Genomic DNA, 23,277 nt, shown 5'->3' with positions numbered 1-23,277 from the left:
GAATATTGCGGCATTGAAGTCATATAACCAATAGATAGAAGATAAAATCGCCAAATAGATAAATTTTTGTTGTCGTAGAAAGGAAATTTGTTCTGTTATTACTGAGACTGACTTACAGTTCACAAAAATCTGCTTAAAATTAATTTATGTTCAAAAAAAATTTCAAAAGTCTTAAGAGCATTTAAAATCAATAGCTTTCAACGGAAGACAATAAATACGCTCAGTTATGCCTCGACTTGAGGACAAAGATGTATGTAATAAATAGGTAATCAATAAGACATCACAATATGTACTGTGACTGAGCCGTCAATATTAATATAACGTGATGAGATTTCGAAAGGAACCAATAATACGAAATGTCTAAAAAAATTTTAAAAATTTTGAAATCTTGTGGCATTGAAGTCTTATAACCAAGAGTTAGAATATGAAACCGCTAACGAGACTGATTTTGGTTGCAGTAGGAAAGAGGGGGTTCCTGTCATTACTGATACTGACTTCAATTCACAAAAATAAGTTAATGATTAGTTAATATTAAAAAAAATCGAAAATTTATTTTTAAAGACTTAACAGCCATTAGCTGTCCACTCAAAGCACTAGATAGGTTCTCATAATACCCATTACGAAACCTATTGCGCCTTTAGTCAACGAGTTTATGCCATAGGATTCCAAAAATTTAGTAACACCTCAAAAAGGAAATCAAAATTTCTAATTTTTTGTTCATTGGGCTTCATTTGATTGTAAATGAGGTTTATAGTTAAAGGAACCTCGATATGAAAAGTGACTAGTCTCTAGGTGACTTGAAAAAAAAATTAAAAAATTTTAATTCAACAAAGATTACGGTAAAAATTGAACAAAAGTGAACCGAATATCAGTGTTCACCTGAAATTTTATACCTCGATAACTCCTCGAAAAAAGCAAACTTCGAAAAAATCTTTTTAATGTCGAATTCTACGGTGGATGAGCTTTTCAATGATACACTCAGATTTATCTACGATGAATAGATCGATCGGCCGAAATTGTCTGAACACAAAAAAAACCATTTGAGTATATAGTTCCTCCCCACAAGCGGGGTCGGAACAATAAAGTCATTTGCTTCTCCTAGTCAGTACCGACAAATTGCAAATCTTCTGATTTGACTTGTGATTACGATCTTTTGATTTGACTTAGTGATTACGATCTTTTGATTTGACTTAGTGATTACAATCTTTTGATTTGACTTAGCCTGTATCACTTTTCATTAGCAAATAAGAATAGAATGCTGTGACGAAGAAGAGCAATGGCTGAAATGTTCCCCATTCATTAGAAAAAAATTGGTAAATTATTAGCCAACAAACCTATTAGCTTAAGCGCAAAAACTGAAATCAAATAGACGGAGAGATTTAAAAATGAGCCAGTTCACAAGAAAGACATAAAAAGTTAGATAAAACCAATTTGATTTGGTAAAAAATCATTAGAACTTTATTTAATATTAATCTCCTAGAAAGTAGAAGTACAGATAGCCCTCATTTTAGCTCAAGAGAAAAGCACTATCAGTTGTTATGGTAATTGATTTCGAAAAATCAGCTATCTTGTTTTATCTCTAAAAGTAATGCCAATATCATTATTGTTTTTAACTTCAATCAAAGTTTATATTAAAAAAAATAATTTGAGTTAAAAGAACAAAAAAGTGAAAATTATTTAAAATCAACCGCATATTCACAAAAACTCAAAAAAACCCTCCAAATAAAATATTCTGAGCTTGGCAGGCTTCTTAGTGATACCACTCCAAACTTTTTACGATGAGTACCGGCCAAAATTGTTCCGCAAAAAAAACCATGTGCTCAAGTTTAGATTTTTGAGACTAACATTTTGTGCACTTATCACACTTTGCATCGTGATTTTGATCGTTTTAGTAACTGTCGTTATAAGAGAAAATTAAAAGCTATAGTTTTTGTAACGGAGTATAGTTACCAAGTGTTAAAGATTATAACATGTACCTAATGGTTTTAAAGCAATAAACAACAAACTTTAAAAGCTTGAAGCAAATATTTTCTCACGGAGGCATGAATATCTATAAAAAATTTATAACCAACTTTGTAATTATTTTAATTTCTGTAGTTTTCTACGCTAGATGCCTTTGTAATGTATTTTCTTTTCTTAGCCCTATCTTCTTCTTCAACTATTAAAGAATCATTTTTTCTTGAATTACGCGGAGATTATACCCGATCTGATTGTCAGATCCTTGAATTTGGATGTCTTTCGCATGACACAACATGCTTCGCTGTTTTCGTTTCGTTTCATTATTTTTAATTTTGGTTTATTCAAGTTTGAACAAAGGCGGCAATTATAATTGATTAGCATGAAACTTCTATAATCAGCCCCATTTGTTACTTTACTGTACTGAAAAATCTTTGGCCCGAGAGTTTACAACAACAAAAAATAAGCAATAGAAAGACAAAGAACTGCATGTACATCGGCGACACCATTTTCACCGTTCAAACTCATTTGCTAATGTGTTCAGCCGGGAACTCGTTATTTATTGACAACATTTAACAATAATGGCCCATTTGTTTATGCAAATCACTTTTCATTTGGAGAAAGTCAGCAGGGACATTTACTCTGAGACGGCAGGGCCTCTCATCAAAACATGCCTATAGGCTATTGTCTTTACCAGAAGATTCTAGCCTCGCGTGTTTGTTGTGAAACACAGCACGCCTTGATTCTGACAGCCACAATTGACAGACCATTACGACTGTATTTGAAAAAAGTGCTTCATTATTTTATTGTACCTTTCATCATGTTTTACTGAATTTTATGAACTTTTGAACAAAACCTCTCGAAGCAATTGCTTTTTGATAATAAAGTTTTCTTGAGTTTTTTGTGCTGATAAAGACGCAAATTATGTAGTAAATTAAGCGCGAAGTTGAGAAGGACTATTCACAATTTGTACACATACGAGTCTGAGAGCACTGATTGTTAATAAATTAGCAAAAGATCTTCCCCGAGTGACAAGTAAAAATTTGCCCAGCAGGTTAATTGCTGTTTTAAACACAAAAGAAGCTGCTTAACAAAGTTTAACTTACACACTCGCTTTGTGGATATTTCAAACAAATTTCTCTTCCTAGAATAACATTTCAAACCGCCCCTATCAAACAACTGGCATTACATGGGAAAATAGGAAACAATCCCGTTTCAAATTCGGTTGATTTGAATTAATTTCCTGAACTTTTCAGACTTTTCAGTCCTCGATTATTTCTAAACAAGTTTGAAACTTTTCCCGGTTATCTTGGATTACAACTTAATTATACAATTTCTTCGCCAGGTCGTTAAACATGTACAAGTCTGTGCTATTTGTGGATTTACATGACAACAAACGACTCTTTCCTCAAAATGCCCAATTTACCCCAAGAAATAACCCCCATCTCACCAACAACAACAAGAGCATTAGTAACAACAACTGTGCTAACTACCCGGTCACTTCTAGTCCTAATATATTTTCAGACACTAACACAGCCCCGCGGAGCCAGAGTCACAACCAACTGTTACGCAGGTCTTCAGTCAACTCACAGCTTTCAGATTTCGAAAATGTGAACGAAACAGAAGACGACCTGATGAACTTACCAGAGAACCAAAGGTCAGTTACCCCAGTTTTCATTTTTAAAGAACTGCTATTTAGAAAAAAAACAGCAGAATGAAAAACATTAAGAACCTTAAATAGTAGGAAGGCAATGTTAAACGCTGCTGACCAAAATAACTATCTTCACAAAAATTCCATCAATCAATCTTCGCGAAAGACAATAAATGTCATTTGAAACCAAAATATTTCTATTTTTGTATTTCAACTTTTCTATTATTTCAAACCTGAGAAAGAGCCCGAATAATAAATTTGACAAGATAAACTAACAATTTAATAGTTGACATTTAATGGTCTTAACTAATACGACCAGAAACGAATAAGGCATGCTGCAGGTTTACGACGCCTTAAAAAACGCGCCACTCAAAGTTACGTGACATTTAGAAAGGGCATAGAAAGCATATTGAGCCGTATAATTGTTGAGGTGCAATCAATTATTCAATTTTATTAACTCTATAAAAACTTCTTTAAAGCAAGATAGTTAGCTCAAAAGAATAATGCTTTTTTTAGGTCGACGCCTCTGCCGGATACCCCATCGCCCACCACAGTTAAAAAGCACGTCACATTCAAAATTCCCGATCTAAAAGACAGATCACAACTTCAGCCTCGGAATTACACTCTTCCTAGATCATACCAATTCAGCGAGGCCATAATTTCGCCTTACGTCATCAATAGTCATCTACGTTATCCCAGACCCCAAAACTCAGCGTACATAATTGATAGAAACAGTCCCGCTTTAGCCGTTCACCAGCATAATGGGACAGTGAAGTCCCAAAAACAGACTTTCGATCAAAATCCGGAACCTCAAATAATTTCACCAAGTCTTGTCCGAAAATGGGCTGCAGAAATTGAAAACGCGACCAGTAGTCCACAAAATAATTCACCTCGGAGCGGCAGTTCAAGCTCAAATTACGAAAATTTGGAGGTGAAATCTGACAAAAGAATTGGTAAACTTAAATCACCTACGCCTTTAGCTAAAATTACAGAATCGGTTGCACAAAAATCATTTGATGATAACCGAGCCTCCAGCAGATCTCGTTTTCGGCCACTTACGTCACGGCCAGTGTTGAAAAGTTCGAAAAAGTTTGGATTCGAGACGGAATCAAATTCAGACTCTGAACTTCCGAAAATCTTTCCGGTAAAAACATGGCGCACAGCGAGTCCCAAGCCTATAATTGTCAATAAGTCAACGCGAACTCAAAAATTAGCTCTGGATGGTCCGGGTTCTAACAGAAATGCTGACTCCGATAGCGGTTCGCCAAGACGACCGAAAACAGTCGGCTTCAAACCAATGGTTCCTTTAAGGGTTGTGACACCAACTTTCGAGGATGCGGTCAAACTACCAAAACGGAACCGATCTGCAGCTCAAAAGAAAGATATAGCAATCTCATTACAGCATCCGACTGAGGAAGTGAAAGAGGGCATCGAAAGCAGACCAAGAAGTAGAAATTATTCAACAATGAACCGACCAGCGACTCAAGGTCAAACAGAGGTGTTTTTCAGGCGAAGTGATGGCCAAAACTCGGCACGTTTAAATTCGGCAATTTTAAGCCAAGCAAAGCGATCGAGTGGCAATTTTGAGCAACTGGCAGGTTCGGGACCGGTTTCACCGAAAGATCTAAAAAACGAACTTGGGCCAGGCGAAACAGTCCTTTACAGTTCCTTAACAGACCTGCAAGGGCTTCGCGATGATTCCCCTCAGAGCTCGTATTCGCCTGACACTTCATGGCGACCTCAAATTAGAAGTCCAGATTACAATTTATTACTCAAGAAAGTCGAGCAGTCAACCAATAGAAAGCAAGAACAGTCGCCCAATCAGAGCAAAGCAAATGGGAAGGTCGCACAGGTTAAAGATATTCCAAAGCCACGAATGTGCCTAAAGCTGCAGTATTTAGTAATGCAAGAGAGAATTAGTGGTTGCAGTCCTTTAATTTCAAGTGAAGAAAAACTTGTGGATTTCTTCATTTCACCACAGAATGGTGATCACGCACTACTCATGAGCAAAGTAAAAATCAACAAAGATGACAACAACAAAACTTTCTTCAGTTACCAGGTCAGCTTCTCAAGTTTTTTTTGAAAAAAAACTACCTTATTACTTAAACCCGCCTGATTAAACTAAATAAACCGGCTTCTCAATAAATTAGAAACACAGAAAGAAAGTCTTCTTTTCAAGGTTAAAAAGTAACTGAAATGAAAGATAATAGTTAGAAAGTACCTATCATGACGGCTTCTCTCAACGAGAAAAAAAAACAACCGAAAAATTAAATGATAATTACAGTCTGCTACTTTTGTTGACTGTTTTTTTTTTGTGTATTGTGGTGCATGAGCTACTTCAAATACTTGTAAGAAATTAGCATGCAGGCATAAATGGGAATAATTCTTTGATAACGTAATTTTTTACTAGCTGTAAGTTAAAGATGGCCTCACGCAAAAACAAACGATCACCAACTCAAACGCAGATGTCTCTTTTAGGTCAAATTAGGCAAATTTCGAGTCTCAGTTGACCTTTACCCGGTGCTAATCTCATTCTCTTGGGTCACTTTGGGCAACTTGTGCAACGCAATCACTCACGCCTCAATGGAGAATAACAAAACCCACAATCGCATATTCTTAATTCTAGATGCCAGGAAAGAAGCACACGTGAACAGCTTCCGCACATTTCTGGACAAAGTTTTGGAGTACAGGGGGCACGTGTTTTATACGTATAAATGCAGCTCACAGTATACTACAGTTAAAGATCTGGTGAAAAAACACGCCGCCAGATTAGTCTCGAAAGACATTGAAAGTTGGTTCGTGTCTCAATTTCTACAAAATAATCTTCAAAATTATGTTTACGCCGACGCTTAAACTATGAACAAGCATTACTTATTTGAGCAATCATTTTGAACAATAAAAACAAGTTATGATTTATAGTACATTCGATGTTATTCATTAAATTTATTGAACACGTTTTGTCAATATTAATTAATAGCAGCTAATTATTAGATCACAGCTGATTAAGTTTCAATTAAGTTTTCTAAAATGCTCTTTCAAGAGAAGTATGTTAATCAATTATAATTTTACGCCCAACTGAAAAATTAATCATTGTATCAATCCAGTTAACAATTGTTGTTTCTGTAATCTAAAAAATGAAGTGAAGCATCATAAAAAAGTATACAATATACTCTATGAAAAAGAAGACACACAGTTCTGTCAAATGTAAAATATATTGAGATGGGAAAACAATATAGATATTTATTTTCTTTGCTACAAAAGACTATCAGAATTGATCGAAATAACAAGACTCGAATGCGTCTGCAGGAGGCACAATGTTCATACATTAGTACTTATATACAGTGCTTCGATCAACTCACTGCAGTGGAAACGATGTTGCAAAAAAAAATTTGAAACATTTTGTTAACGCCCAATTTTGTTCTTGCTCTGCACAGCCAGGGTTAGAGAATGGTTTTTATCAATTCATGTCATAAGTTTGTAAAGCGTCTAATGGTATTGGCCACTCTCTATATTTCACCCTGTCTTTGTTTTTCACTTTCACCAAATGCTCAAAAGTGGAGCATATTAAAAGATGACTTAAACTGAATCGTCAACAAAACCTGTGTGACAAAAAATACAGAATAAAATAAAAATATAACCAGAAGAATTCCGGAAACGACTCGAAGTCGTATCATTCGAAAGACATAGCTTTTCAAATAGCTAAAATCGCCCTGCATAACGCATAAATGCAGAGAAAACAATTTTAAGTCCAGCGACAAAAGAAAATTTTGCCAGCAAAAATTAACATGAAAAACAAGAAAACGCAAATCATTTTTCACATTGCACAAGTACACTTACAAACAAAAAAACATTGTTTCATGCAATAAAACTTGTGATCTAACCACAAAATATCAGCCGCGCCATAATGAACTCAAATATCTCTATTTTCGAAGAAGAAAAAACAAAAAATTAAAAAAAATGTGTAGGTTTCAAAATTTTATGTCAAATTTCATAGAAAGAGACAACTTTTTAAGCATAAAAACTTGTATCCTTTGTAATAAACAGGTACGAGAGGCACGAGGTTTTAATTCAATTAACAATAAATTCAATGATACGATATAAGGGACCAAAAATTGCAAAAATAGACTAGAAATTAGTATAACAGTTGGAAAACATTCGAATTAGCGTTAACTTCGAGTTATTTAGAAAAAAAATCAAAACGGTAGCAAAACAGGCTTAACAATGCTACTCTGGTCAACAATAACCCATTAGTTAACATAAAAAAGCTACAACCACAAAATAGCTTCAAAAAGACGCACGTGAACAAAAAACAATCGCTTAGCAAAAACTTATTCTCGACTTCCTTTCTCGCTCTCTTTCAAAAGAAGGTATGAACAGCATAAACACTTTCTGTTTTCTCCTCTCTTCTAAATTGATCACTGAAATAACTTTTCAAACTTATTTCGCTCCATGAACTACCGGTTTCTTTGCTCGCTCACGTATCAAAAAACAATACCCGAAAAACTCCTCAAAGAACAGAATCGACCACCCTAACTGACATAACGATTATGCTACTAATTAACTCTAATCACTATGAAAAATAATATGAAAATGAACAATGAAAAAGTATCTGGACAGAATTAAGCATCTGAAAAAATTTCTTTATAAGTTGAAACTCCAAAACAACTATCTGCAAAAGACCATGCGACACGTTTAGGTTTAATTCATTGAAGGACTACACTTTGAAAGAAAAATCCAAAAAAATAACTTAAAATTTCTCAGTATAATGTCATTATTTTCATCAAAAACGATTAAACACAAAAATTGTACTCACTTGGAATTTAAAAACTCCTCAAGTATTGAGCGACTACTACAATCTCACACCAATCAGTAAAAAACGAAAATTTAAAATTCGCCTAGAATTCAGCAAAGTAGCAGATAAACCTGCAAATTGGTATAATATTCATATGAATTACAAGAAATATTCAAACCACTATCAAAATTACTCTAAAAACAATAAAATATCTTAACCAAAAATATTAAACAGAAAAATGAAAACTATTTTAAAAAGCCGCAAGTGAACAGAAAAATTCGCTCGCTTACAGAATATTTTTCACAACTCAATTTCTCGCTCTCTCCAAAACAGCAGTATGAACAAAAAACGCACTCTCGTTTTGCTCCATGGTTCAATTTTGTTCAGCATCCAAACCACTCTAAAATTTTTCACGCTTTTCAGGACCTGCTTCAACATTTAGTTCAAAAAATGATTAAAAAAAGACTTCTCCAATACTCTTCTTCGGGTCATAAAAACAGAAAAACATAATGCCTTTTCTAGTCGTAAAAATCATTGTACAGACATGTTTTCTCAAATTATCTCAAATCAAACTTTATGTTGTAATTTTCTGTTGTATTTTCCACAGGAAAATTATATATGGTTCAAAAATAATCGTTTTTAAAACCTGACAATAACATGGCATTTTCTTTAAAAAATAATAGAAAAAATACTACAGCAGCTGAAAAAAAATTTTCAATTTGAAAGTTATGTCGTGGAAGTAGACAAGCATAATTCAGAAGATAAAAATTTAAAGAATGTAGCCTTACTGCACGTTGTAGCAGTGTTTGTGATATAATTTGACTAATTTATTTCTTTTTTGTAGCTAAAAGCGATGAGGAAACGTCCGGCTTTACCCAAAGCGCAGAAAATCCGCTGATGCCACTAACGTCCCAAAAGTCAGGGGTTGGCCAAATATTATATTGCCGAGTGATTAAATCAACAGCAGATGGACAGTAACAGGCTCAGTGACAAAAAAACAAAAAAGTCGCTGGTTTTGCGTGCGCACGCTATTGATGAAAAATATTACCCAAAGGCACAAGACAGTAAAGAAGAAAGATTCAAAAAAAAGAAACTCGAGACTTAATAGGGGACCCTTTAAAGGGACTGTTTGTAGAAAAAAACTAGGCACACATTTCAATTTTTGTGTCTCTGAGACCGAGAGTCCAGACAAATGAAACCAATCATTTTTCTACAAAGATTAAAATTAATTTGGTTTTTTAGGACCATAGCTAATATATGTAACAAATAAATCTTTCCAAAAACTCCTGAATTATTAGGCGTCTACTACAATCTCACACCAATCAGTAAAAAAACGAAAAACTAAAAGTCCCCTAGAATTCAGCAAAATAGCTGAAAAACGTACAAATTGGTATAAAATTCATATGAATTACAAGAAATATTCAAACCATTATCAAAATTACCGTAAAACAAGAAACTATCATAGACAAAATTATTAAACACAAAAAATAAATGACAACTGTTTTAAAAAGCTGCAAGTAAACAGAAAAATTCGCTCGCTTACAGAAATTTTTTCTCATCTCAATTTCTCGCTCTCTCGAAAACAGCAGTATGAAAAAAACGCACTCTCGTTTTGCTCCACTGTTCAATTTTGTTCAGCATCCGTAACCGTCAAAAATTTTTCACGCTTTTCATGACCTGCTTCAACATTTAGTTAAAAAATGATTAAATAAGGACTTCTCCGATATTCTTCTTCGAGTCATAAAAACAGAAAACCATAATGCCTCTTCTAGTCGTAAAAATAATACCCAAAGGCACAAGACAGTAAGGAAAAAAAGATTCAAAAAGAAGAAACTCGAGACTTAATATGTGACCCTTTAAAGGGACTGTTTGTAGCAAAAAAAACTAGGCACACATTTCTATTTTTGTATCTCTGAGACCGAGAGTCCAGACAAATGAAGCCAATCATTTTTCTACAAAGCCTAAAATTAATTTGGTTTTTTTAGGGCCATAGCTAATATATGTAACAAATAAATATTTCCAAAAACTCCTGAAGTATTAAGCGTCTACTACAATCTCACACCAATCAGTAAAAAAACGAAAAACTAAAATTCGCCTAGAACTCAGCAAAACAGCCGAAAAACCTGCAAATTGGTAAAAAATTCATATGAATTACAAGAAATATTCAAATCACTATCAAAATTACCGTAAAACAAAAAACTATCATAACTAAAATTATTAAACAGAAAAAATAAAAGAAGACTGATTTAAAAAGCTGCAAGTGAACAGAAAAATTCGCTCGCTTACAGAAACTTTTTCTCATCTCCATTTCTCGCTGTCTCGAAAACAGCAGTATGAAAAAAAAACGTACTCTCAGTTTGCTCCACCGTTCAATTTTGTTAAGCATCCAAACTCGTCAAAAATTTTTCACGCTTTTCATGACCTGCTTCAACATTTATTTTAAAAAGTGATTAAAAAAGGACTTCTCCAATACTCTTGTTCGAGTCATAAAAACAGAAAACCATAATGCCTCTTCTAGTCGTAAAAACCATGGTACAGATATGTTTTCTCAAAATATCTCAAATTAAACTTTATGTTGTAATTTTCTGTTGTATTTTCCACAGGAAAATTATATATGGTTTAAAAATAATCGTTTTTAAAACCATAACATGGTATTTTCACAAAAAAATAGAAGAAGAAAAAAGACTACAGCAGCTGAAAAAAGCTTTTCAATTTAAAAGTTATATCGTGAAAGTAGACAAGCCTAACCCCGAAGATGAAAATTAAAGACTGTAGCCATACTGCACGTTGCAGCAGTGTTTGTGATATAATTTGTCTATTTTGTTTCTTTTTTGTAGCTAAAAGCGATGAAGAAATGTCCGGCTTTACTCAAAGCGCAGAAAATCCGCTGATGCCACTAACATCCCATAAGTCAGGGATTGGCAAAATATTATATTGCCAAGTGATTAAATCAACAGCACGCGGACAGTAACAGTAATATTTTACAACTAGAAGAGGCATTATGGTTTTCTGTTTTTATGACTCGAAGAAGAGTATTGGAGAAGTCCTTTTTTAATCATTTTTATAACTAAATGTTGAAGCAGGTCCTGAAAAGCGTGAAAAATTTTGGAGTGGTTTGGATGCTGAACAAAATTGAACAGTGGAGCAAAACGAGAGTGCGTTTTTTCATACTGCTGTTTTCGAGAGAGCGAGAAATTGAGATGAGAAAAAATTTCTGTAAGCGAGCGAATTTTTCTGTTCACTTGCAGCAGTTTTTTAAAACAGTTTTCATTTATTTTTTCTGTTTAATAGTTTTGGTTATGATAGTTTTTTGTTTTAAGGTAATTTTGATAACAGTTTGAACATTTCTTGTAATTCATATGAATTTTATACCAATTTGCAGCAGCGTTTGTGATATAATTTGTCCATTTTATTTCTTTTTTGTAGCTTAAAGCGATGAAGAAACGTCCGATTTACCCAAAGCGCAGAAAATCCGCTGATGCCACTAACATCCCATAAGTCAGGGATTGGCCAAATATTATATTGCCAATTGATTAAATTAACAGCAGGTGGGCAGTAACAGGCTCAGTGGAAAAAAAAACAAAAAAAATTGTCGCTGGTTTTGCGTGCACGCGCTATTGATGAAAAATATTACCCAAAGGCACAAGACAGTAAAGAAGAAAAACAAGGAGAAACTGGAGACTTAACAGGGGACCCTTTAAAGGGACTGTTTGTAGCAAAAACAACTAGGCACACATTTCAATTTTTGTGTCTCTGAGACCGAGAGGCCAGACAAATGAAACCAATCATTTTTTTCTATAAAGATTGAAATTAATTTGGTTTTTTAGGACCATAGCTAAGATATGTAACAAATAAATCTTTCCAAAAACTCCTGAAGTATTAAGCTTCTACTACAATCTCACACCAATCAGTAAAAAACGAAAAACAAAAATAAAAAATTCGCCTAGAATTCAGTAAAATAGCTAAAAAACCTGAAAATGGTATAAAATTCATATGAATTACAGTAAATACATAAATCACTATCAAAATTACCCTAAAAATAATAAAATGTCATAAATAAAATTATTAAACAGAAAAAATAATTGAAAACTGTTTTAAAAAGCCGTAAGTGAACAGAAAAATTCGCTCGCTTACAGAAATTTTTTCACATCTCAATTTCTCGCTCTCTCAAAAATAGCAGTATGAACAAAAAACGCACTCTCGTTTTGCTCCACTGTTCAATTTTGTTCAGCAACCAAACCACTCCAAAATTTTTCACGCTTTTCATGAACTGCTTCAACATTTAGTTAAAAAATGATTAAAAAAGGACTTCTCCAATATTCTTCTTCGAGTCATAAAAACAGACAACCATGATGCCTCTTCTAGTCGTAAAAATAACACCTAAAAGCACAAGACAGTAAGGAAGAAAAGATTCAAAAAAGAAGAAACTCGAGACTTAATATACCCTTTAAAGGGACTGTTTGTAGCAAAAAAACTAGGCACACATTTCAATTTTTGTGTCTCTGAGACCGAGAGTCCAGAGAAATGAAGCCAATCATTTTTCTACAAAGATTAAAATTAATTTGGTTTTTTTGGGAGCATAGCTAATATATGTAACAAATAAATATTTCCAAAAACTCCTGAATTATTAGGCGTCTACTACAATCTCACACCAATCAGTAAAAAAACGAAAAACTAAAATTCGCCTAGAATTCAGTAAAATAGCTGAAAAACGTGCAAATTGGTATAAAATTCGAATGAATTACAAGAAATATGCAAACCATTATCAAAATTACCGTAAAACAAGAAACTATCATAACCAAAATTATTAAACAGAAAAAAGAAATGAAAATTGTTTTAAAAAGCTACAAGTGAACAGAAAAATTCGCTCGCTTACAGAATTTTTTTCACATCCCAATTTCTCGTTCTCTCGAAAACAGCAGTATGAACAAAAAACGCACTCTTTTTTGCTCCACTGTTCAATATTGTTCAGCATCCAAACCACTCCAAAATTTTTCACGCTTTTCATGACCTGCTTCAACATTTAGTTAAAAAAAGATTAAAAGAGGACTTCTCCAATACTCTTCTTCGAGTCATAAAAACAGAAAACAATAATGCCTCTTCTAGTCGTAAAAATAATACCCAAAGGCACAAGACAGTAACGAAGAAAAGATTCAAAAAGAAGAAACTCGAGACTTAATAGGTGACCCTTTAAAGGGACTGTTTGTAGCAAAAACAACTAGGCACACATTTCAATTTTTGTGTCTCTGAGACCGAGAGGCCAGACAAATGAAACCAATCATTTTTTTCTATAAAGATTGAAATTAATTTGGTTTTTTAGGACCATAGCTAAGATATGTAACAAATAAATCTTTCCAAAAACTCCTGAAGTATTAAGCTTCTACTACAATCTCACACCAATCAGTAAAAAAACGAAAAACTAAAATTCGCCTAGAATTCAGTAAAATAGCTGAAAAACGTGCAAATGGGTATAAAATTCGAATGAATTACAAGAAATATGCAAACCATTATCAAAATTACCGTAAAACAAGAAACTATCATAACCAAAATTATTAAACAGAAAAAAGAAATGAAAATTGTTTTAAAAAGCTACAAGTGAACAGAAAAATTCGCTCGCTTACAGAATTTTTTTCTTATCCCAATTTCTCGTTCTCTCGAAAACAGCAGTATGAACAAAAAACGCACTCTTTTTTGCTCCACTGTTCAATATTGTTCAGCATCCAAACCACTCCAAAATTTTTTACGCTTTTCATGACCTGCTTCAACATTTAGTTAAAAAATGATTAGAAAAGGACTTCTCCAATACTCTTCTTCGAGTCATAAAAACAGAAAACAATAATGCCTCTTCTAGTCGTAAAAATAATACCTAAAAGCACAAGACAGTAACGAAGAAAAGATTCAAAAAGAAGAAACTCGAGACTTAATAGGTGACCCTTTAAAGGGACTGTTTGTAGCAAAAACAACTAGGCACACATTTCAATTTTTGTGTCTCTGAGACCGAGAGGCCAGACAAATGAAACCAATCATTTTTTTCTATAAAGATTGAAATTAATTTGGTTTTTTAGGACCATAGCTAAGATATGTAACAAATAAATCTTTCCAAAAACTCCTGAAGTATTAAGCTTCTACTACAATCTCACACCAATCATTAAAAAACGAAAAACAAAAATAAAAAATTCGCCTAGAATTCAGTAAAATAGCTAAAAAACCTGAAAATGGTATAAAATTCATATGAATTACAGTAAATACATAAATCACTATCAAAATTACCCTAAAAATAATAAAATGTCATAAATAAAATTATTAAACAGAAAAAATAATTGAAAACTGTTTTAAAAAGCCGTAAGTGAACAGAAAAATTCGCTCGCTTACAGAAATTTTTTCACATCTCAATTTCTCGCTCTCTCAAAAATAGCAGTATGAACAAAAAACGCACTCTCGTTTTGCTCCACTGTTCAATATTGTTCAGCATCCAAACCACTCCAAAATTTTTTACACTATTCATGACCTGCTTCAACATTTAGTTAAAAAATGATTAGAAAAGGACTTCTCCAATACTCTTCTTCGAGTCATGAAAACAGAAAACAATAATGCCTCTTCTAGTCGTAAAAATAATACCTAAAAGCACAAGACAGTAACGAAGAAAAGATTCAAAAAGAAGAAACTCGAGACTTAATAGGTGACCCTTTAAAGGGACTGTTTGTAGCAAAAACAACTAGGCACACATTTCAATTTTTGTGTCTCTGAGACCGAGAGGCCAGACAAATGAAACCAATCATTTTTTTTCTATAAAGATTGAAATTAATTTGGTTTTTTAGGACCATAGCTAAAATATGTAACAAATAAATCTTTCCAAAAACTCCTGAAGTATTAAGCTTCTACCACAATCTCACACCAATCAGTAAAAAAACGAAAAACTAAAATTCGCCTAGAATTCAGTAAAATAGCTGAAAAACGTGCAAATGGGTATGAAATTCGAATGAATTACAAGAAATATGCAAACCATTATCAAAATTACCGTAAAACAAGAAACTATCATAACCAAAATTATTAAACAGAAAAAAGAAATGAAAATTGTTTTAAAAAGCTACAAGTGAACAGAAAAATTCGCTCGCTTACAGAATTTTTTTCTTATCCCAATTTCTCGTTCTCTCGAAAACAGCAGTATGAACAAAAAACGCACTCTTTTTTGCTCCACTGTTCAATATTGTTCAGCATCCAAACCACTCCAAAATTTTTTACGCTTTTCATGACCTGCTTCAACATTTAGTTAAAAAATGATTAGAAAAGGACTTCTCCAATACTCTTCTTCGAGTCATAAAAACAGAAAACAATAATGCCTCTTCTAGTCGTAAAAATAATACCTAAAAGCACAAGACAGTAACGAAGAAAAGATTCAAAAAGAAGAAACTCGAGACTTAATAGGTGACCCTTTAAAGGGACTGTTTGTAGCAAAAACAACTAGGCACACATTTCAATTTTTGTGTCTCTGAGACCGAGAGGCCAGACAAATGAAACCAATCATTTTATTCTATAAAGATTGAAATTAATTTAGTTTTTTAGGACCATAGCTAAGATATGTAACAAATAAATCTTTCCAAAACTCCTGAAGTATTAAGCTTCTACTACAATCTCACACCAATCAGTAAAAAACGAAAAACAAAAATAAAAAATTCGCCTAGAATTCAGTAAAATAGCTAAAAAACCTGAAAATGGTATAAAATTCATATGAATTATAGTAAATACATAAATCACTATCAAAATTACCCTAAAAATAATAAAATGTCATAAATAAAATTATTAAACAGAAAAAATAATTGAAAACTGTTTTAAAAAGCCGTAAGTGAACAGAAAATTCGCTCGCTTACAGAAATTTTTTCACATCTCAATTTCTCGCTCTCTCTCAAAAATAGCAGTATGAACAAAAAACGCACTCTCGTTTTGCTCCACTGTTCAATTTTGTTCAGCAACCAAACCACTCCAAAATTTTTCACGCTTTTCATGAACTGCTTCAACATTTAGTTAAAAAATGATTAAAAAGGACTTCTCCAAGATTCTTCTTAGAGTCATAAAAACAGAAAACCATGATGCCTCTTCTATTCGTAAAAATAATACCTAAAGGCACAAGACAGTAAGGAAGAAAAGATTCAAAAAAGAAGAAACTCGAGACTTAATATACCCTTTAAAGGGACTGTTTGTAGCAAAAAAACTAGGCACACATTTCAATTTTTGTGTCTCTGAGACCGAGAGTCCAGACAAATGAAGCCAATCATTTTTCTACAAAGATTAAAATTAATTTGGTTTTTTTGGGAGCATAGCTAATATATGTAACAAATAAATATTTCCAAAAACTCCTGAATTATTAGGCGTCTACTACAATCTCACACCAATCAGTAAAAAAACGAAAAACTAAAATTCGCCTAGAATTCAGTAAAATAGCTGAAAAACGTGCAAATTGGTATAAAATTCGAATGAATTACAAGAAACATGCAAACCATTATCAAAATTACCGTAAAACAAGAAACTATCATAACCAAAATTATTAAACAGAAAAAAGAAATGAAAATTGTTTTAAAAAGCTACAAGTGAACAGAAAAATTCGCTTGCTTACAGAATTTTTTTCACATCCCAATTTCTCGTTCTCTCGAAAACAGCAGTATGAACAAAAAACGCACTCTTTTTTGCTCCACTGTTCAATATTGTTCAGCATCCAAACCACTCCAAAATTTTTCACGCTTTTCATGACCTGCTTCAATATTTAGTTAAAAAATGATTAAAAAAGGACTTCTCCAATACTCTTCTTCGAGTCATAAAAACAGAAAACAATAATGCCTCTTCTAGTCGTAAAAATAATACCCAAAGGCACAAGACAGTAACGAAGAAAAGATTCAAAAAGAAGAAACTCGAGACTTAATAGGTGACCCTTTAAAGGGACTGTTTGTAGCAAAAACAACTAGGCACACATTTCAATTTTTGTGTCTCTGAGACCGAGAGGCCAGACAAATGAAACCAATCATTTTTTTCTATAAAGATTGAAATTAATTTGGTTTTTTAGGACCATAGCTAAGATATGTAACAAATAAATCTTTCCAAAAACTCCTGAAGTATTAAGCGTCTACTACAATCTCACACCAATCAGTAAAAAAACGAAAAACTAAAATTCGCCTAGAATTCAGTAAAATAGCTGAAAAACGTGCAAATTGGTATAAAATTCGAATGAATTACAAGAAACATGCAAACCATTATCAAAATTACCGTAAAACAAGAAACTATCATAACCAAAATTATTAAACAGAAAAAAGAAATGAAAATTGTTTTAAAAAGCTACAAGTGAACAGAAAAATTCGCTTGCTTACAGAATTTTTTTCACATCCCAATTTCTCGTTCTCTCGAAAACAGCAGTATGAACAAAAAACGCACTCTTTTTTGCTCCACTGTTCAATATTGTTCAGCATCCAAACCACTCCAAAATTTTTCACGCTTTTCATGACCTGCTTCAACATTTAGTTAAAAAATGATTAAAAAAGGACTTCTCCAATACTCTTCTTCGAGTCATAAAAACAGAAAACAATAATGCCTCTTCTAGTCGTAAAAATAATACCCAAAGGCACAAGACAGTAACGAAGAAAAGATTCAAAAAGAAGAAACTCGAGACTTAATAGGTGACCCTTTAAAGGGACTGTTTGTAGCAAAAACAACTAGGCACACATTTCAATTTTTGTGTCTCTGAGACCGAGAGGCCAGACAAATGAAACCAATCATTTTTTTCTATAAAGATTGAAATTAATTTGGTTTTTTAGGACCATAGCTAAGATATGTAACAAATAAATCTTTCCAAAAACTCCTGAAGTATTAAGCTTCTACTACAATCTCACACCAATCAGTAAAAAAACGAAAAACTAAAATTCGCCTAGAATTCAGTAAAATAGCTGAAAAACGTGCAAATTGGTATAAAATTCGAATGAATTACAAGAAATATGCAAACCATTATCAAAATTACCGTAAAACAAGAAACTATCATAACCAAAATTATTAAACAGAAAAAAGAAATGAAAATTGTTTTAAAAAGCTACAAGTGAACAGAAAAATTCGCTCGCTTACAGAATTTTTTTCACATCCCAATTTCTCGTTCTCTCGAAAACAGCAGTATGAACAAAAAACGCACTCTTTTTTGCTCCACTGTTCAATATTGTTCAGCATCCAAACCACTCCAAAATTTTTTACGCTTTTCATGACCTGCTTCAACATTTAGTTAAAAAATGATTAAAAAAGGACCTCTCCAATACTCTTCTTCGAGTCATAAAAACAGAAAACAATAATGCCTCTTCTAGTCGTAAAAATAATACCCAAAGAAACAAGACAGTAACGAAGAAAAGATTCAAAAAGAAGAAACTCGAGACTTAATAGGTGACCCTTTAAAGGGACTGTTTGTAGCAAAAACAACTAGGCACACATTTCAATTTTTGTGTCTCTGAGACCGAGAGGCCAGACAAATGAAACCAATCATTTTTTTCTATAAAGATTGAAATTAATTTGGTTTTTTAGGACCATAGCTAAGATATGTAACAAATAAATCTTTCCAAAAACTCCTGAAGTATTAAGCTTCTTCTACAATCTCACACCAATCAGTAAAAAACGAAAAACAAAAATAAAAAATTCGCCTAGAATTCAGTAAAATAGCTAAAAAACCTGAAAATGGTATAAAATTCATATGAATTATAGTAAATACATAAATCACTATCAAAATTACCCTAAAAATAATAAAATGTCAAAAATAAAATTATTAAACAGAAAAAAAAATGAAAACTGTTTTAAAAAGCCGTAAGTGAACAGAAAAATTCGCTCGCTTACAGAAATTTTTTCACATCTCAATTTATCGCTCTCTCAAAAATAGCAGTATGAACAAAAAACGCACTCTCGTTTTGCTCCACTGTTCAATTTTGTTCATCATCCAAACCACTCTAAAATTTTTCACGCTTTTCATGAACTGCTTCAACATTTAGTTAAAAAATGATTAAAAAAGGACTTCTCCAATATTCTTCTTCGAGTCATAAAAACAGAAAACCATAATGGCTCTTCTAGTCGTAAAAATAATACCTAAAGGCACAAGACAGTAAGGAAGAAAAGATTCAAAAAAGAAGAAACTCGAGACTTAATATACCCTTTAAAGGGACTGTGTGTAGCAAAAAAACTAGGCACACATTTCAATTTTTGTGTCTCTGAGACCGAGAGTCCAGACAAATGAAGCCAATCATTTTTCTACAAAGATTAAAATTAATTTGGTTTTTTTGGGAGCATAGCTAATATATGTAACAAATAAATATTTCCAAAAAAATCCCGAATTATTAGGCGTCTACTACAATCTCACACCAATCAGTAAAAAAACGAAAAACTAAAATTTGCCTAGAATTCAGTAAAATAGCTGAAAAACGTGCAAATTGGTATAAAATTCGAATGAATTACAAGAAATATGCAAACCATTATCAAAATTACCGTAAAACAAGAAACTATCATAACCAAAATTATTAAACAGAAAAAATAAATGAAAACTGTTTTAAAAAGCCGTAAGTGAACAGAAAAATTCGCTCGATTACAGAATTTGTTTCACATCCCAATTTCTCGTTCTCTCGAAAACAGCAGTATGAACAAAAAACGCACTCTTTTTTGCTCCACTGTTCAATATTGTTCAGCATCCAAACGACTCCAAAATTTTTCACGCTTTTCATGACCTGCTTCAACATTTAGTTAAAAAATGATTAAAAAAGGACTTCTCCAATACTCTTCTTCGAGTCATAAAAACAGAAAACAATAATGCCTCTTCTAGTCGTAAAAATATTACCCAAAGGTAAAAGACAGTAAGGAAGAAAATATTAAAAAAAGGAGAAACTCGAGACTTAATAGGGGACCCTTTAAAGGGACTGTTTGTAGCAAAAAAAACTAGGCACACATTTCAATTTTTGTATCTCTGAGACCGAGAGTCCAGACAAATGAAGCCAATAAATTTTCTACAAAGATTAAACTTAATTTGTTTTTTAGGGCCGTAGCTAATATATGTAACAAACAAATATTTCCAAAAACTCCTGAAGTATTAAGCTTCTACTACAATCTCACACCAATCAGTAAAAAACGCAAAACAAAAATAAAAAATTCGCCTAGAATTCAGTAAAATAGCTAAAAAACCTGAAAATGGTATAAAATTCATATGAATTATAGTAAATACATAAATAACTATCAAAATTACCCTAAAAATAATAAAATGTCAAAAATAAAATTATTAAACAGAAAAAAAAATGAAAACTGTTTTAAAAAGCCGTAAGTGAACAGAAAAATTCGCTCGCTTACAGAAATTTTTTCACATCTCAATTTATCGCTCTCTCAAAAATAGCAGTATGAACAAAAAACGCACTCTCGTTTTGCTCCACTGTTCAATTTTGTTCAGCATCCAAACCACTCCAAAATTTTTCACGCTTTTCATGAACTGCTTCAACATTTAGTTAAAAAATGATTAAAAAAGGACTTCTCCAATATTCTTCTTCGAGTCATAAAAACAGAAAACCATAATGCCTCTTCTAGTCGTAAAAATAATACCTAAAGGCACAAGACAGTAAGGAAGAAAAGATTCAAAAAAGAAGAAACTCGAGACTTAATATACCCTTTAAAGGGACTGTTTGTAGCAAAAAAACTAGGCACACATTTCAATTTTTGTGTCTCTGAGACCGAGTGTCCAGACAAATGAAGCCAATCATTTTTCTACAAAGATTAAAATTAATTTGGTTTTTTTGGGAGCATAGCTAATATATGTAACAAATAAATATTTCCAAAAACTCCTGAAGTATTAAGCTTCTACTACAATCTCACACCAATCAGTAAAAAACGAAAAACAAAAATAAAAAATTCGCCTAGAATTCAGTAAAATAGCTAAAAAACCTGAAAATGGTATAAAGTTCATATGAATTATAGTAAATACATAAATAACTATCAAAATTACCCTAAAAATAATAAAATGTCAAAAATAAAATTATTAAACAGAAAAAATAAATGAAAACTGTTTTAAAAAGCCGTAACTGAACAGAAAAATTCGCTCGCTTACAGAAATTTTTTCACATCTCAATTTATCGCTCTCTCAAAAATAGCAGTATGAACAAAAAACGCACTCTCGTTTTGCTCCACTGTTCAATTTTGTTCAGCATCCAAACCACTCCAAAATTTTTCACGCTTTTCATGAACTGCTTCAACATTTAGTTAAAAAATGATTAAAAAAGGACTTCTCCAATATTCTTCTTCGAGTCATAAAAACAGAAAACCATAATGCCTCTTCTAGTCGTAAAAATAATACCTAAAGGCACAAGACAGTAAGGAAGAAAAGATTCAAAAAAGAAGAAACTCGAGACTTAATATACCCTTTAAAGGGACTGTTTGTAGCAAAAAAACTAGGCACACATTTCAATTTTTGTGTCTCTGAGACCGAGAGTCCAGACAAATGAAGCCAATCATTTTTCTACAAAGATTAAAATTAATTTGGTTTTTTTGGGAGCATAGCTAATATATGTAACAAATAAATATTTCCAAAAACTCCCGAATTATTAGGCGTCTACTACAATCTCACACCAATCAGTAAAAAAACGAAAAACTAAAATTCGCCTAGAATTCAGTAAAAGAGCTGAAAAACGTGCAAATTGGTATAAAATTCGAATGAATTACAAGAAATATGCAAACCATTATCAAAATTACCGTAAAACAAGAAACTATCATAACCAAAATTATTAAACAGAAAAAAGAAATGAAAACTGTTTTAAAAAGCTACAAGTGAACAGAAAAATTCGCTCGCTTACAGAATTTTTTTCACATCCCAATTTCTCGTTCTCTCGAAAACAGCAGTATGAACAAAAAACGCACTCTTTTTTGCTCCACTGTTCAATATTGTTCAGCATCCAAACGACTCCAAAATTTTTCACGCTTTTCATGACCTGCTTCAACATTTAGTTAAAAAATGATTAAAAAAGGACTTCTCCAATACTCTTCTTCGAGTCATAAAAACAGAAAACAATAATGCCTCTTCTAGTCGTAAAAATATTACCCAAAGGTAAAAGACAGTAAGGAAGAAAATATTCAAAAAAGGAGAAACTCGAGACTTAATAGGGGACCCCTTAAAGGGACTGTTTGTAGCAAAAAAAACTAGGCACACATTTCAATTTTTGTATCTCTGAGACCGAGAGTCCAGACAAATGAAGCCAATAAATTTTCTACAAAGATTAAACTTAATTTGTTTTTTAGGGCCATAGCTAATATATGTAACAAACAAATATTTCCAAAAACTGCTGAATTATTAGGCGTCTACTACAATCTCACATCAATCAGTAAAAAAACGAAAAACTAAAATTGGCCTAGAATTCAGCAAAATAGCTGAAAAACGTGCAAATTGGTATAAAATTCATATGAATTACAAGAAATATTCAAACCACAATCAAATATTCCGTAAAACAAAAAACTATCATAACTAAAATTATTAAACAGAAAAAATAAATGAAAACTGTTTTAAAAAGCTGCAAGTGAACAGAAAAATTCGCTCGCTTACAGAAACTTTTTCTCATCTCAATTTCTCGCTCTCTCGAAAACAGCAGTATGAAAAAAAAACGTACTCTCGTTTTGCTCCACTGTTCAATTTTGTTCAGCATCCGAACCACTCCAAAATTTTTCACGCTTTTCATGACCTGCGTCAACATTTAGTTTAAAAAAATGATTAAAAAAGGACTTTTCCAATACTCTTCTTCGAGTCATAAAAACAGAAAACCATAATGCCTCTTCTAGTCGTAAAAATCATGGTACAGACATGTTTTCTCAAAATATCTCAAATTAAACTTTATGTTGTACTTTTATG

General features: G+C 32.4%; 3 protein-coding genes across 3 annotated transcripts in view; 2 read left to right on the top strand and 1 right to left on the bottom strand.

Annotated features, from left to right (window-relative positions):
* LOC142338415 (non-selective voltage-gated ion channel VDAC2-like) overlaps window positions 1-23,277 on the top strand; it is a 420,938-nt gene that overhangs the window by 166,906 nt on the left and 230,755 nt on the right. The gene's annotated exons all lie outside the window — the stretch shown is intronic.
* Window positions 1-23,277, bottom strand: part of LOC142339892 (sperm flagellar protein 2-like) — a 224,973-nt gene that overhangs the window by 54,882 nt on the left and 146,814 nt on the right. The gene's annotated exons all lie outside the window — the stretch shown is intronic.
* Window positions 2,402-6,719, top strand: LOC142338390 (uncharacterized). The gene is made up of 3 exons (XM_075388142.1): window positions 2,402-3,613; window positions 4,124-5,666; window positions 6,086-6,719. Exons 1-3 carry the CDS (start codon window positions 3,312-3,314, stop codon window positions 6,458-6,460), a joined length of 2,220 nt encoding a protein of 739 aa, XP_075244257.1. The 5' UTR covers window positions 2,402-3,311; the 3' UTR covers window positions 6,461-6,719.

The sequence above is a fragment of the Convolutriloba macropyga genome, chromosome 1 (assembly GCF_964194025.1).
Source record: "Convolutriloba macropyga chromosome 1, txConMacr16.3, whole genome shotgun sequence".
Classification (NCBI taxonomy): domain Eukaryota; kingdom Metazoa; phylum Xenacoelomorpha; order Acoela; family Convolutidae; genus Convolutriloba; species Convolutriloba macropyga.
This window is presented reverse-complemented; position numbering and strand designations above follow the sequence as displayed.